We start from the raw sequence: 16,955 nt of genomic DNA on the forward strand, positions 1-16,955 counted from the left end.
CTTTGACTTCTTCCTTTTTTTCTATATATATATATATAACCCCTCTCATTAATATTTTCATCAAATACGGACTTTTGCACTTTCATTTCTTCTCCTCAACAAATACTTATACACACACACAAAAAAAAAAAAAAACACAACAAGTGAAATAAATTATAACTCATTATCATCAATATGGGTAGAGCTCCTTGTTGTGACAAAAATGGACTTAAAAAGGGTCCATGGACACCTGAAGAAGATCAAAAACTCATTGATTACATTCAAAAACATGGATATGGTAATTGGAGGACTCTTCCAAAGAATGCTGGTATTTATTTTTCTTCTTACTATACTATTTTCTTGTATTAATTTATACTTTTTTTTAAGTTGTATTATTAATGCTTTAATGTGTGTGTATATTTTAGGGCTTCAAAGATGTGGAAAAAGTTGTAGGCTTCGTTGGACTAATTATCTAAGGCCAGATATTAAAAGAGGAAGATTTTCATTTGAAGAAGAGGAGACTATCATTCAACTCCACAGTATTTTAGGCAACAAGTAAGTTTATTTATTTTATTTATTATTAATGGGGTCGTAATAATATAGTACTCATTTTTTCTCCATAGGTTTGGACTTTTTTATCAATGTATTTTGTCATGTTCCTTAGAGATTGAAACTAATTTGTCATGTGTTTCTTTTTTTTTGATTCAGGTGGTCTGCTATTGCTGCACGTTTACCTGGTAGAACTGATAATGAAATCAAGAACTATTGGAATACGCATATCAGGAAAAGGCTTTTGAGAATGGGGATTGATCCAGTGACACACAGTCCACGTCTTGATCTTCTTGATCTTTCTTCCATTTTAAACCATTCAATTTACAATAATTCATCTCATCATCAAATGAACCTTTCAAGATTGTTAGGCCATGTGCAACCTTTGGTTAATCCTGAACTCTTGAGATTAGCTACTTCTCTTATATCATCCCAACGCCAAAACACAAACAACTTTTTAATCCCAAATAATCTTCAAGAAAATCAAATAATTTGCCAAAACCAATTGCCACAAATGGTCCAAAATAACCAAATTCAAGATTTTTCAACTATAAGTACAACCCCATGTGTTCCATTTTCTAGTCATGAAGCTCAACTCATGCAGCCACCAATTACAACAAAAATAGAGGATTTCTCATCAGATCTTGAAAACTTTGGTAACTCACAAAATAATTGTCAAGTTATTAATGATGATGAGTGGCAATTAAGCAATGGTGTAACGGATGATTATTTTCCTTTACAAAACTATGGGTACTATGATCCTCTAACGTCCGATGAAAACAACAACAATTTTAATCTCCAGTCAGTTGTTTTGTCGAATTTATCGACACCTTCATCAAGTCCTACGCCATTGAATTCAAATTCAACTTACTTCAACAATAGCAGCAGCACAACTACTGAAGATGAAAGAGATAGCTACTGCAGCAACATGTTGAACTTTGATAATATTCCAAATATCTGGGATACTACTAATGAATTTATGTAATTTTTACGCTTTTTTTTTTTTAAAGGAACAAACAAACAGTTCGAAAGAGGTGTTTTATTTTTTTTTTTTACCTCTGAGCTTTTGGACATGTTGTTGTTTCCTGAAAAACAAAAAACAAAAAAAAAAGGTTACTTCTTTTAGTTTAGTGCATAATTTTTATTTTGTTGACCTTATTTCTATCACGAGTAACAATCATTCTTTGTTTTCTTCTCTAAATTAGAAGTTCCGTATACAATAATGTTGATTATATTATTTAGTTGTCTCTCTTTATTTTTTGTTCACTTACTACATGAATTTTATTTTAATTGAAACAAGATAACTAAATATATTTGGATTGATGTATAGACATAGACGATATATATTATCTTGGAGTATCAAATTAATACTTTCCATAACCATCAATTAATATATCATTTTCAACATATTTTATATATAAAAAGATAAAGATTATATTATCTTATACACTACGTACATACGTAGTGTCATGAGACAAGAGTCCTCTAATAAATATTAGAGAAATAGTTAAATAATTGGCACGGATAGACAGCTCATTAACCAAAGTCACAATCATAACAAAGACTTTCCTTATTTACTATTTAATAATTTTTATTAAATTAATAGCCTTTCTTTAAATCTCTAATTTTCAAATAAATTATTAAAAAGTGGCTTTATTCATACCCCAAATGGTCTATAATTTTCTAATAATGGAAACACAAAATCTAATTAATCTTTTTTAATCTAATTAATGATACGTACGCCAATATGGTTTCATAGATCCCAACAGTCAATACACCGGCGACAACGCCGCCGACTATGGTGGCCGGAGATTTTAAAAGGGGACACGTGTCCTTTACTAGTTGTCATTTCACGTAAAATTAAAGTAATCTATAATTGCATGGATTGTGGGTATTAAAAAGTGGTAAATTAAATTGAAGCTTTGACCATTTAGAGTTGTACGTGGCAAATCTTTAATTACGTGGGCCCACTTTTTTTCCCCACAGAAAAAGGTAAAAGAAAAAAATTATGAAAATTAAATATGGAAAAAGAAAGATCCAAATAATTACAAACTTTATTGAAAATATTGGCATGGCTCTTGTGCTATTTTTTTTTTTTTTGGTCTTTTTCATTAATGAGACTGTGGGGCACGTCAGCACTAGTACACGTGGACTCAATGGTACAAAATGGGGCCCACGAAAAGGTTGCGTGGGTCACTGGTTGACCCGGTATTAGAAATGGACCCTCTCCTATATATCTTTAAAATTTAATAATTGTCCTTTGGTACAGTAATTATCACTAAATCTGTAATTTTAAGAGCTACTTATGTTATGCTAAAAATCGTTCCAAAATCATTTTTTTATGAATTAGTCCATGCATAATTGTCAATTTCATCAAAGTTATAAGTCAAGATTTCAATCGCAGATTTAAAAGCATTGATTAATAATAGTACTATAATATATGACCGTTAAATAATTTTAGCAGGTAATGCAAAACCTTAAAATAAGAGATAGAACTGATTTGTGATATTATTAATGAATAATTATATAAAATAACAAATTAATAATGTAAAATAAATATTGTAGCTAATTGTTTGATTTATTTGTGTTCCATAGTAAACTGTTTGTCAATCGCCTCTCTTTCTCATATTCTCGTTCGCCACTCTCCCTCTCTCGCTCGCCTCTCTTGCTTTATACGATAAAAATGTATAAATTATACATTTTTATTGTATATAGCGAGAGAAAATTGTATATACACATGCAAATATGTATATCTTTGTCCTATACACTTATAATTATATATACAAATATTTTCCTGTATTTTGTCTTTCTCTCTTTCTCGTTTTATACAAATTCAAATTGTTTATAATTTCTCTCTTTCTCATTTTATACAATTCGATTCAATTGTGTATTTCCTGCCCAAGTCTCTTTTGTCTTTCTCTCTTTCTCGTTTTATACAAATTCAATTGTGTATAATTTCACTCTTTCTCGTTTTATATAATTCATTTCAATTGTTTATGTATAGTGAATTATACATATATATGTTTGCTATGGAGTGCAATTACACTATAACTTATAAATATAAATTTTATATTTGTTATATGTGAAAGTTATCCTATTATTAACTCCTTCGAAATTGATATAAAATCGAGGAGAGGACAAATGTATTTTCTAGCAAATATAGAGATTAGCAAGAAACCTTTATTTTTTAACAATATTTTGTGCTTTTCTTTACCAGAAGAAGGACAGCTAGCTGCTTAGTTAAAATTCTTATAATATAATATAATAATAATAGTTTTTATTTTGTACGTCTTTGACAATAATTTTTGGTCACGTACGACTTTTTTTTGTGAAAGCCAAAACTATGTGAAATCTTTCAGTTTTGGAAAGGAAGTTCACAAGATGTACTCTTCCATTCATCATTGCAAATAAAAGGTTGGCTTTGTCCTTTATGTTTTAAGAAACTTATCTACAGAATAATAAAGGTTTTCCTTGGTTGTATATAATGTGGACATGATTTTGTTTTCCCATTATTTCATTAATAGTCATAATTTTGTGTGAGCGTTGATCAAAGATAAAGTTATCTTCATTTGAATAACATGTATCATAAATAGAAATCAATGTAAAATCATTTAATTGATATTTATATTAAAGTTGACAGTAAATACTGTATCGATTTAATTTTTTAAATGTAATTCAATGTGAACACATGACATTTATGAATGTACGGATCTTAATATTTTAGTCGTATCTTGTTTGACTTAGATGTATAATTATGCTGTCATTTCTCATAGGAAATTTTTGAAAATCTGATATAGACATTACTTCAATTTGTAAAAAAATGGTATTACCAACTCATAGTTAGTAGATTAAAAGAGGAACGAAGAATTAAGCCATGTTTGGCTTCTGTTGCATAAACGAAAAGTCACTTCAGACAACACAACAAATTGACAAGTCGACAAAATTAAAACAATGATTACTATTTAACTCATTATTGAACTCCAATCAATTATTGATTAAAGTCGACATAGACTGTCATTATAACATTTTATATTCAACAATGCCACTTACTTAAATTTCTATTTTTTAAAATTAAAGTGCACCATTTTTTCTTACTTACCTAATCAAACATTTTTGTTCTATTTTTTTTTCTTGAAACACCTCTCAATTATTTATTTTAGTTTAAGAAATATATACCTTAAAAATATAATTAGAAGAAGCAAATTCATATGCCATCTCTTACATTTTGACTAGCTATTCGCACATCCTCATCAATCCAATAATTATTACAAAAGTACTCTCTCTTTCCGTTCCTATTTACTTATCAAATATTTCATAATTTGATTTCTCTTTTTAATTGTAATTTTTGACAATTTAAGAAAGAACTTTTTTATTTGAATCATACCCTCCATTTATTAATATTTTTTATAAAAAATATAATAAGTATACATGTTCGGCACTCTATCAATTAATAGAAATAAATATTTATTAATAAATATGTCTAAGTTAAAATTTAAGAAAGAAATAGAAACTGAAAGACTTATTTTAAAATGTGGAGTTTCAATAATTCGTAGCTGACTAGTAAAGTTTAAATTAAAGGTCAAAGAAATTAAACTTCTAATAAAGTCTATATATATAATCTATAAATTGGAATGTGTACACACACTATATATACCTCAAATATAGTCAACTATGTACATATAGGTGAAAGAATTAATTGAGCTAGCCTCTATAAATCTTACACGACAAATAATGTCCAATCGCCACATAAGTTGTCTATATTTTACCTTCTACTCGTAGATTCGAATATTTATACATCGCTATCTTAGTCGAACAAAGTTTTTCTCTATGCATGTAAGCCCTACGTCAAACATACGTATCTAAATAATTGTGTTTTCCAACGATTTAATATATAATCAACTCTTTAAATTTGTTAAAATATTTTATTTAAATTTTAAGCATTCAAATTATGTTATGTTCTAACCAACACTTTTAACTAATGATAAAATGTTCCATTAGTTAAACACACATATAGTCAAATTTTATATCTTCAGTAATCATCTTCGTCATATTTTTTTCGTGTATGTATTGTTTTACTGTTTGAAAGTAATTTTATTTTTATTTATAATAGAATGGTGTTATATTATAATACTATAGTAAAGTTTACTAATTATTTTCTTTTAGGAATGTATATTGCATAGTATGATAATAAGTTTATTTTTAAAAATTGTGGGTTTTTTATTATTCGAAAGTTAAGATGTTAGAATTGATTCTTATCTCATAATAACTTTTATATCATTACATTATTTATACTTATAAAGTCATATTAAAAGTCTTATTTTCTATGAATTTTAATTATATTTTAAATAGCTTTATATTATTAGTGTACTTTTGCATTATTTTACTTAATATAAATTAAAAATCTAAAGTTTTTTATAAAATTTATGTCCTCGTATTTTAAAGCTTACGCCTCAAATTATATTTAATAAAACATTCCTTTTTTAAAAAAACATTGAATAAAAAATAATGAAAATAAAAAAACGCTTAGCATAAATATCAAAAGAGAAAAGTATTAAAATATCGAAGTTCGATATGAATTACTAATTTTATTTTTTGAACTATTAACGGAGAGAAAAATGTGTCAAACGTACAATGCAATTAATAGAAAGGATAAAGAATACGACAGCCAGTCTTTTTACTACGTACCGACCAATGACTATATCAAAAGTCGACCGTCCAAAGGAAAAAAAACACTTATTTGTAATTTGAAAATATTTAGAAGAATAAAAAGTGCATTTCTGTTTTAATTTGTATTTGCGTTTCCATTTATCTCTTCTTTTTCTTCCCAATATCTATGTATTTTCCACGATTTTTTTCCCTTTTTGGCTTCTTATATATTTTTTTCTTCATGCCTAGCTTTTAGATGACAGCACATCCACTCATGAAAAATAATTACATTAAAACACATGTTTGAAGTAAGCATATATTCGTATCCAAAAGAAACAAGCATAGCCTATATACGTTATCTTCTAATGGAAATTCTTTTTTCTTTTATAGGTATATTGTTTGGATGATTACCTATCGATTTTCACTTGCATTTTTACAATATGAGATCTTCTACTTTTATTTTTCCTCTACTTCTAGTTTTTTGGCGGGGAGCTCAGGAATTTAAAAACCTGATATTTTTTCTAACTAAAAATTGTTAGAGTTTATTTGCCCTAAATTTCTTACCATAAAACATTATCCTTTTAGGAAAATGATTTGAATTGACTAATCTTTTTTTTAGTAGGAAAAGGTTTAGGACTCTATAAATAAAGACATGTTCATTCTAACTTAATCAGCATTCACAGTGTAGTCTGAGAGTTTTTGGTTAGGGAGAAAAATTATGGGTCACAAGCTTGATCCTTTATCACTTGTGTGAACCTCCCATGTATTCTATGTGAATTGGTTGAGGTTGTTTCTCTCTGTATTTTGTACTCTCATATTTATAGTGGATTACTCATCTCTTTTGTGTACGTAGGTCGATTGACCGAACCACTTAAATCTTTGTGTCTTTTTATATATTTCTCGTTGTCTTCTTACTCGTTGTCTTTTGAGGTTTACTTTGTTAGTTTCCGCATTTACACCTACTTATTTTTGATCCTAACAAAAATAGTTATATAATGAAATTTAGGTGAAAAAAAAATTTAACTGATTCTCAAAGTTTAATGAAGAGTCACATAAATTAAACATGGTGAGTAATTTTTTTTAACTATAGCGTTAAATTCTTTAAAAAAAATTAAACTAATATGAGTAAATTAGTAAACTATACTTCACATTTATTTTTATTTTAAGTGATCTTATACAACTGTACATATTTATTGTTTACTTTTTAAAATTAGTATACATTGATTATACACAAGTATCACAAAAGGAAAAACCTTTCGAGGTCAACCTCAAATTTCAAATAGCTGCACGAGCTAGGAGAAATAAAGACTAACATCTCATAATTCCCTTTTCACACTTGCATTATTATGTCCATTTATTATTTCTTTTCTTTATTCATTTTTATCTCAAAATACTAACTATAAAAATGAGGTAAGATATATTTACAAACAAAATAAGGTGATTTATTTATTCATTACATGTAAATTTCTTGAAAGGGATTAATTAGTAATTTGATAAAAATAGTAGCTACTTTCAAATTTCAATATAAATTAACCCAAAACATAACTAACATCAAAAAACAAAATAATTAAAAAGAAAACTTTTAACACTCATAAAATATATATATATATATATATATATATATATATATATATATATATATATATATATATATATATATATATATATATATATACATTCACAAAAGTCAAACACCAAAATTACCAAGTGGTGCAATAATTAAATATTTTCTAATAATAATCGTACAGGGTGAAAGTCAAATTAAATCTATTTTTTCAAATAAAAGAGGTATATTCTCAAAGAAAATACTGTAGTATTTTTTCTGAATTTTATTTGTCCATGTATTATTGTGTGCTCGATAATTTAGCACTTGTGCATAAAAGAAAATATTAATTGATTTCATTATGGAGTTGACAAAACTTTAACAAGCAGACTTACTCAAAAGTCTTTTATTCACCACACTCCTCGTTACTATAAGCATATGGTTGTTCCAATTGTCAGTTTTTTTACTATTAAATTATTTTTATCGTTCTATTTTATTTGTCATATTTTTTTATTATCTCTTTAGGTTGCATTAACTAAATAGTTGATTTAATTAAATTATTCTTATTTATTCTTTTATTTGATATATTAGCGCAAAAGTTTTGTTGAATTTGCATGAATGTAATTCCACTTTCTTGAGGTTTTAGTCAATGACTTTTTATGAAATATACTCCCTCCGTTAAAAATTGTTTGTCATGTTATGCTTATCAAAAGTCAATTTGATTAATTTTAAAAAATAAATTAGATTACATTAATTCAATATTTTAAACAAAAAAAATAGATATTCTAAAACTACACGAAAAGTACTATAAATTACAATTTTTTGCATATTAATATGATGAAAAAATACATCTTAAAATGCTAGTCAAAGTTTTTATAATTTGACTCTAAAAATAGAAACCATGACAAATAATTTCGGACGAAGAAAGTATAAATATTTTTCTCAGTACACAACAAAGATCAAATGAAAAGACGTTATTCATGGAAAATAGTTCAACATAATTGTGAAAATATATATGTTTAATTGTAATATAATTAAGACCACTTTATCCTTTCGTTTGAAAGACACCCCAATATTCTTGTTTTCCAGCAAATAAATATTGTGGACCATTATTCTGGTTATATGTTATTAAATTTAATTTGTTATGTCATTCTCAAAAATATGAAGGACTTTATCGTATAGACTTATGTTCTTCCTTGCCCTTTTAATTGATTAGTTGGCAGACTTATAAAGTCTTTGTGAAATATATAGCATTATTGAATGAGATTTGACAGGTTTGACCAAGACACACTTCAAGTAAGCAACAAATAATTAACTCTTTTAGCACAACTGAAATTTCTTAATTACTGCACTTTATTTAGATGTAAAATATCGTAAATAAATGTGATTCTTCTTCAAAATTTAAGAGAATAGAATTCCTTTACCAAATGATGGTATCCATGGAAATATTGTTCGCGTGGGTGAGTGGTTGGGGGCAGGAGGTGGGTATGAATTCGGAAATTGGAGCGAAGGCCACGATCAATATAAAAAGTCACTAATGAAATCTTTCGTACTTGAAAATTAATGTCCTAATTATCTTTTGACTAATACTATTAATTTGACTAATTGATTATGAAAAAGATAGAAAATATTTTCAAAGATAGTAAATGACTTTCTTATTTATTTTCGATTACATAATAAATTTGGAATAAACATTATCTAAACAACATTTATGTATAATCTATACATATATCATAACTCCAAAATTAGATCGAGACATCCACCCGTTACCATATACGGATATATCCGAGACACAGAACCACTTAGATGTACCAAGTCCATCTAGAAAATATATTTATTATTTTTTTCGTATCAAAACACATCCTTAATTTGAAAATCATTGATGAGACGTGGTATATCGAAAGCACACATTGCCTTTATGACAAACCATAAACATGTCTGACTTTGACATGTATGATCAGGTCCACAAGTTTCAATTTGGTAATAATTTTGTGTCCCACACGTCTCTCACAAGACATTTTTTTGTCACTTATGGGTAAATAAATCAAATTACTTTAGAAATGATGTTTTGTTTCATTAGTTTTCCCTTCTCATTCATTATTCATCGTAATTAGGTCTTGCTTACATGCCCTGGGATCCTATAGAAAAAAGTGTTCTCTTGATTGTTTGTGAGTACAAGAGGAAGAAATGTCTAGATGTTAAATGGATTACGATTTATTTGAATTCACGTTAAATAATTTTAATATATAAATAAAGCTTAAGAAATAATCTATTTATAGAGTTTGAAATCGAGTATTATGCTTCAGGTGAAAAGTTATCAAATATTCTATCACATTTTGATATTAGTAGTGGCTCTTGACAAAGATGAAAATTTAGTGAATCATGATCGGGCTCCAAACAATTACATGGTTTAATATAAGCGTGATGCAACTTAATATCGATATTATTAATATTTTATTTTTTGGGGTTTTACAGCTGGTATTTATAGTTAAAGGAGATTCCCATCTAGATTCAGATTAAATTTGAATTTGAATTGAGAAATTCTGGATTAAAGGCTTTCTAACAAAAAGAACTCTAGTATAGAATAAGTAATCAATTTCTCTCAATTATGTGATATAAATCTTTAGTACCTCTTTTATTTCCCCTATTAATAGAAGGTCACACGTTCACTAAAAATTATACTAACTTACTTCGTTTTAATATATGTGTTATTTTTTAACTATATAAATATATATCACTTTCAATGATTAGTAATTTCTTAATTAATTTCAAGATATTACCTAACATGATAATTAAGATCACAAATTCAAAATATTTTTGGTTCAAGTCATAAAATTCAAGACCATAAAAATTTATTTTGTTTGAAAAATTTTATATTCTATAATCAATCAAACTATGAGACATAAAATAAAATAAGAAAAGAGAGAGATCTTATACAAGAAAAGGCTATAAGCTATCAAAGTATGCCCCCAAATTCATGTGTGGAAAACACGGTACATAGTCAACTATATATGTATAGTATGAACTAAAACAGAAAGAGCATCTATAAAGAAGATAAATACAAATGGATCATCACATGAATTAATTATAAGTGTCTCAATTTTCCTTCTACTAATCGTACGATCCGAAGATATATTAGTATTTTCTTTAAGGTCATCTTCATCCCTTAATTATTAATTACAAGATAAGACCCCACCATTTTGCCCTGTAAGCCCTACGTAAACCAAACGTAAGCAAAAAATTACTCCACCCTCGGTAGAAAAATGTTTTATACTGAAATAATGATGCTTTGGATTAAGCTCTAAATTTGACAAATATTTCTATATGTAATTATTTAATACTAAGGATAGTAAGACAAAAAAAAAAAATCCTATTGATTTAATAAAATGAACAAGTAAAATTACTCCGTTTCATTTTATATTTCCTTTTCTTTTTATCGACATACAGATAGTAAAAAAATTATACTTTTAAACTAAAGATGTATATAATATTTAAGATATCGTTGAATATTTTAATTTTAAATATGCTAAGTGGGATATTAAAAACTAAAAAGTTACTTAATATTTTTTAAACTGTACCTAATAAAAACTAGAAAGGGAGTATTTCATGTCATCTCAACAGGTATCTATCTTTCGATCGAGTTAGAATTAAAGCAAATTATTGTTTTAACACATACATATTTATGATGCACAAAGAAAATATCACCACTATAGACTATACCATCTCTTTTATTTTTAGTCTCTCTAAATACATGAATTAAAGAAGGCTAATTAATGTCAAAATGAGTTGAAAACGCAATATATAAGTCATTACGTAAAGAAGATGTGTATTGACCCTCTAGCGTACGTAGTTCTTGCAAAGTGTAAACGTGTAAAAATGTTTATTAATATAAACATTTTTAAAACTTTATAATAGCAATGATTAAGAAGACTAATAATCAACGAGTAAACGTGTCAAAAAGTTAATTATAGTAGGAGTAAACAGGATAAACCGACCATACAAAAGAGTCATATTTTATTGTTTTTATACTTTTATTTCTCTCGATCGGCCGTCCATAGAAATTAAATAGAACCCTTTTTCCTGTTTTAACTAATAGTAAATCAAATATTATCAGATCACAATTATATGATATGATAGATCGTTTTAATCCTGTATTAATTTATATATAAATAATATACTTTTTGATCCACTTTTAAGTATTTAAGATTGAGAAAATTGTATATAATATCAAATTAATAATCTAAAATAAATGGGGTTTGATTGATTGTACTCCATAACAAATGTTTGCAAAAAATTGTCAGGCGCCTCTCTTCCAAATATCTCGCTCGTCACTCTCCTCCGATCTGTCACTCGCTTCCTCTTTTTTTTATACAAACGCAAGTGTATAAAAATTGTTTCTAATTGTATAAAGCAGAGAAAATTGTATGTATTTTTGTCCCCTCTCTCCCCTCTTCCAGATCTCGCTCACCACTCTCCCAAATCTCGCTCGCCACCCTCGCATTTCTCACTTATATAAACAGAAGCGAAATATATAAATTTTGTTTCTGTTTGTACAAAGTGTGAGAAAATTGTATATACACATGCAAGTACATACATTTTCGTCCTATACACTTATAATTATATACTAAAAATACTCTCCTGCCCAGTTTCTTTTGTCTTTCTCTCTTTCTCGTTTTATACAATTTTTAAATTGTATCTAATTTCTCTCTTTCTCATTTTATACAATTCGATTCAATTGTATATTCCTTGTCAAGTCTCTTTTGTCTTTCTCTCTTTCTCATTTTATACAAATTTAAATTGTATATAATCGTTCTATACACTTATAATAATACAATCCATTTTATACATTTCGTTTTTATACAGTTCTCTACCCAAATGTCTTTCTCTTTCTTGTTTTATACACTTCATTTTATATAATTTGTTTCAACTGTATATGTATAGCGAATTATACAGTTTCTATATTTGCTATAGAGCGTAATTATACAAACTTTGCTATAACATATAAATATAAATTTTTATTTGCTATACGTGAAAGTTATCCTTCAAAATTTGCGCATAGCACTAATTATTTATTATTATACGTGGTTTTTGATTTGATCACTTGATGAAGGTCATGTTTAAAGCAAAGGGAAATTGCGGCCTAAAAGAAAAAGAACATGACACCTATTCAATGTTTCCAATTAGGAGATAAAATCATGAAAATGAATGGAGTTTTTTTACTCACCTTTTTTGCCGCACAAAGACAAAACATTTTTAAAAAAAATATTTCTCAGTTATAGTCAAAGATGAAAAGCAAAAACTTTCGTGGATCATTTTCAAGTTTGATTTAAACCAAGATTACTTGATTACATTTCTCACTCTCTCTTTTCATTTCACCCTAACATATTCATAAAGATACCTTTTGTTTTGTTCTTTTAATTAGACTGTCAAATTTATCTATAGATAATTAATTACGTAAGAAAAGAAAATTGCTCGAAAGTAAATATTCTTTATTAAAAAATATATATAATAATGAAGAAGCTAGGTAAGGAAATTAAAATAACAGTCACTTAACAAATAATACAAAAATCAAATCAAAGAAAAATCTAGTAAAAAATCGAAATATAAGGTGAGGCATGATAGAAACATGTGTGGCCTATTACTGGCATATAGTCAATTCCTTTACATGGAAAACATGGATCAACTTTTCGATAGTGCATGCAACAAAAATTCAAAAGAGTGTGTTTGGTATAATATGTTTATAGAAAACATTTTCTAGAAGATTTTTTTTTTGATGTTTGATATGTAACTAGTAAGAATTATAATTCTAAAAATATTTATATATGATCTGAATAAATACTATAGGAGGTGAAAATAAAAGGTATAGAGGGACGTAGCGGGGTATAGATGAGATGTTTGAAAAGGACGAAAATGACACAATCAATGTGAAATGTTAACTTATCGACTTTTTTGCTAGTATTAAAAATATAGTGGCAACACTTTCATACTGATAATAGAATAATTACCAAAAAAAAAAAAACAATTTGCTCATCAACTACACATTTTAATTAGTGTCGTAATTTTTCTGCTGCAACTTGAACATTTTAATCAATATTATCATCTATAAATCATGCTCAGACTCGGTGTACTTAAAATTAGACGACAATAAATAAATCAAGATGACTAGATTTAATATTTTAAACAATTATCCTCTGTGGTCTCCTAAAGAAGAACAGATTGGGGAGGCTAACAAGATATATTATTTAAAATAAATACTTTGATTTAGTGATGCACTTTGATTTTGTTTATGTCATGGCCTAAACGCAACAATTGACTCTATCTCTATGACTAAGATATATAGATTAAGATAAACATGACAGTAAAAATTATTAGTTTTTTATATTTATTGAAGTTATTAAATCCATACATAGCTATCAATCGGCCATATATCATCCATCACCAAAATTTTCACTTCGTTGAAAAACATTTTAGGTTCAGTGTATATATAACAATAAATGTAACGTTATTATTTAGAAAATGACATATGTCTATTAATTAGTGGAGCTTTAGTCAGACTAGCTAGCTTGATAGAGCTATCTATACAAAGACAAACGTGAAACAGGAGAGAATAAAAACTTTTTCACAAAATGTGTATTGATTTTTATTTTGGGATTAATTCACGTCCTTGCAAAGATATCAGTTTGTAACACTAATTTTCTCTTGTGATTTATGAAATTATGCTTATTTTTCTTATTTTGATTTTCTTTGTTATAACTCTTTTATTCTATTTATCATTAATGTATTATTGGTGAATGTTGAACTATCTTATGAACACTTACAAAATTAAATAAAAGAAAATGACATTTTTAGATCTCAAATATGTAAAAATTAGAGCTGTTAATATGGGCTAGCCCACCTCATCCGGGTTAATCCATATAGGCTTCGACATTTTACTACAAGCTTGACGGGCCAGCTCGATTTTATAAAAGTTATATTTTTTTAGAATTATTAAATTAAATTATAAAATTATAATTTAAAAATATTATCATAAATATAAAAAAAAAACATCACATGATGTTAATATTACTACTTTTTAATCAAATCCACAAATAAAATTATCTTTATATTATTTATTAAGTTCTTTTTCAAGTAAAAGTATAAATATCTAAATAGAAATATTAACATAATTATTTTGAGTTTGGACTCTCTTTAATTTTAAAATTTAATATTATATCATATATTTTAATTAATTTTTACTGGCCCATAGGCTGACCCTATCGATATTTCTCAAGCCCCCAAATCAATTGATTTATTCAGGTCCGGCTAAAAAATCCTTTTCTAAAATGGGTTCAAAAAATCGTAGCCCACCCCTATTCAATCCAGGGCTAGGCCAGGCCGACCCAACAGGCCTAACCCATATTGACGGCTCTAGTAATAATGAAGATCCATTGTAAAAAAGGTAAAAAGTTAAAACTAATTTGTAAAGGCTATAAAAGCAAATCTCCAATTGTATACAAAGTAGCATGATCTATTAAAGTTCGAATCTTAGTAGCTCAGTTGATTGATTATTAATGAAAGTTTGAATTCCATCTTATAATCTCCTCTCCCATTTTCCCCTACCTCCACCCCCGAGGCAAAAAGCTAGATGAGTTATAGTGTTGATGCAAATCTTAAGAAAAGATGATTTCTAGTTTAGGCCCAACAGAAAGTATTGAGTACCAAATGTTCTTCCTAGTATTGGGTTGAGCCCACTCTATATCGTTTGGGCAACTTTGTTAAGCACCCAATTTGTATGGGCTCTTTTCATTCAGGCGTTATTATAATTGGGCTGCCTTTCTACCAACAAAGCTAATTTACTTTTTTATTTTATTTCTATCAACTTTTTCTTTTTCTTCCTTTTCATCGCATTTATAATAGCAGAAAACACGTGTCCGCTGAGACAAGTCACCATTAACATGACGTGGAAATTTTCTAAACACGTGTACTCTCTTTGTCCATTTCAACAAATTTGCTTCAGTCACATGAAAAAAGAAATATAAATTGATCAGTTTTACAAATCAATCAATTAATGGCAAATATGGAAACTTCGGCGAGGTCGGTAGATCCTCTAGTGGTCGGAAAGGTGATCGGAGATGTTTTGGACATGTTTGTTCCGGTGGTTGACTTTACGGTGGAGTATGCTTCCAAACAAATATCGAATAATGGAGTTGAAATTAAGCCAGCAGAAGCTGCACAAAAGCCTAGAGTTCATATAAAGGGTTCTCTTCATTCTAATAATCTTTACACCCTTGTAAGATTAATTATTTATTATTTGTACTATTTCAAAAGTCATCTAAGAGCAATCATAAAATTAGAGTTTTTTTTTTTTTTAGAAAATTAAATATGCAAATTGAGTGTCTTTTTCAAGAATTTTAATATTTGGTCCACTGTATTTTACAGGTTATGGCTGATCCAGATGCTCCTAGTCCAAGTGAACCGACTTTTAGAGAATGGCTCCATTGGTACGTACTCTATTCATTGTTGTTTCATTTTCTCCTTCAATTAGCCTGCATACGTCTTTTATTTAATTTTAAAACTTTATATTTAAGTACCAATAAAGTAGTTTCGATATGATTATGCTACTATCTCTTTCAGGATTGTCACGGATATTCCTGAGGGAGGTGATGCCTCTCAAGGTATTAATTGAGATAACTATTATTAATTGTACCCTTTTTTAAGTTTCTAGATGCAGGGTAGCTACCAAGTTGTTATTACTATTATCGCACATGGTCTTTTTGTCGATGCATATACGAGTTGTTTGTTCACTTGGTGCAGGGAGGGAGATGGTGGAATATATGGGACCGAAGCCACCGGCAGGGATACATCGATACGTGTTCACTCTGTTTAGGCAGAAGGAGGCGGAGCAAGTGCCCCATAAACCACCACAAGGGCGATCCAATTTCAAGACTCGACAGTTTGCAAGTGACAATGGACTTGATCTTCCTGTGGCTGCACTGTACTTTAATTCACAAAAGGAACATGCTGCTCATCACTAGCTCTTTACAATGTGTGCTGCTATATATAGCAATGTAATTACTACCTTATGCTTGTTAGCTAGTATTGCAAGTGCTTTGCATATATAGAGTTATGTATACTTGTGTTTATGTGAGGTGCATTATATTTATAAGAATATGTGCATGTGCTGTTTGATATCATGACTTGATTCTGCGTTGACATAATTTCTTGTGTTCAACAATCTTAACGTGCAGTGCTTCACACA

General features: G+C 28.0%; 2 protein-coding genes across 2 annotated transcripts; both read left to right on the forward strand.

The window, feature by feature from the left end:
* Window positions 1–58: 58 nt before the first annotated feature.
* Window positions 59–1,729, forward strand: MYB102 (transcription factor MYB102). Its single transcript, XM_004232741.5, has 3 exons — window positions 59–307; window positions 405–534; window positions 688–1,729. Exons 1-3 carry the CDS (start codon window positions 175–177, stop codon window positions 1,511–1,513), a joined length of 1,089 nt encoding a protein of 362 aa, XP_004232789.1. The 5' UTR covers window positions 59–174; the 3' UTR covers window positions 1,514–1,729.
* Window positions 1,730–15,763: 14,034 nt separating this feature from the next.
* Window positions 15,764–16,890, forward strand: SP2G (protein SELF PRUNING 2G). Its single transcript, NM_001329446.1, has 4 exons — window positions 15,764–15,986; window positions 16,136–16,197; window positions 16,331–16,371; window positions 16,511–16,890. The coding sequence occupies exons 1-4, from the start codon at window positions 15,765–15,767 to the stop codon at window positions 16,729–16,731; spliced, it is 546 nt and encodes a 181-aa protein (NP_001316375.1). The 5' UTR covers window position 15,764; the 3' UTR covers window positions 16,732–16,890.
* Window positions 16,891–16,955: the final 65 nt, after the last annotated feature.

The sequence above is a fragment of the Solanum lycopersicum genome, chromosome 2 (genome assembly GCF_036512215.1).
Source record: "Solanum lycopersicum chromosome 2, SLM_r2.1".
Taxonomy (NCBI): Eukaryota; Viridiplantae; Streptophyta; class Magnoliopsida; order Solanales; family Solanaceae; genus Solanum; species Solanum lycopersicum.

Coding starts and splice junctions, on each gene's coding strand:
- MYB102 (XM_004232741.5), top strand. CDS start 175: ATGGGTAGAGCTCCTTGTTGTGACAAAAATGGACTTAAAAAGGGTCCA. Junction 308..404: donor GACTCTTCCAAAGAATGCTG/GTATTTATTTTT, acceptor TGTATATTTTAG/GGCTTCAAAGATGTGGAAAA. Junction 535..687: donor CACAGTATTTTAGGCAACAA/GTAAGTTTATTT, acceptor TTTTTGATTCAG/GTGGTCTGCTATTGCTGCAC.
- SP2G (NM_001329446.1), top strand. CDS start 15,765: ATGGCAAATATGGAAACTTCGGCGAGGTCGGTAGATCCTCTAGTGGTC. Junction 15,987..16,135: donor CTAATAATCTTTACACCCTT/GTAAGATTAATT, acceptor TGTATTTTACAG/GTTATGGCTGATCCAGATGC. Junction 16,372..16,510: donor GGGAGGTGATGCCTCTCAAG/GTATTAATTGAG, acceptor CACTTGGTGCAG/GGAGGGAGATGGTGGAATAT.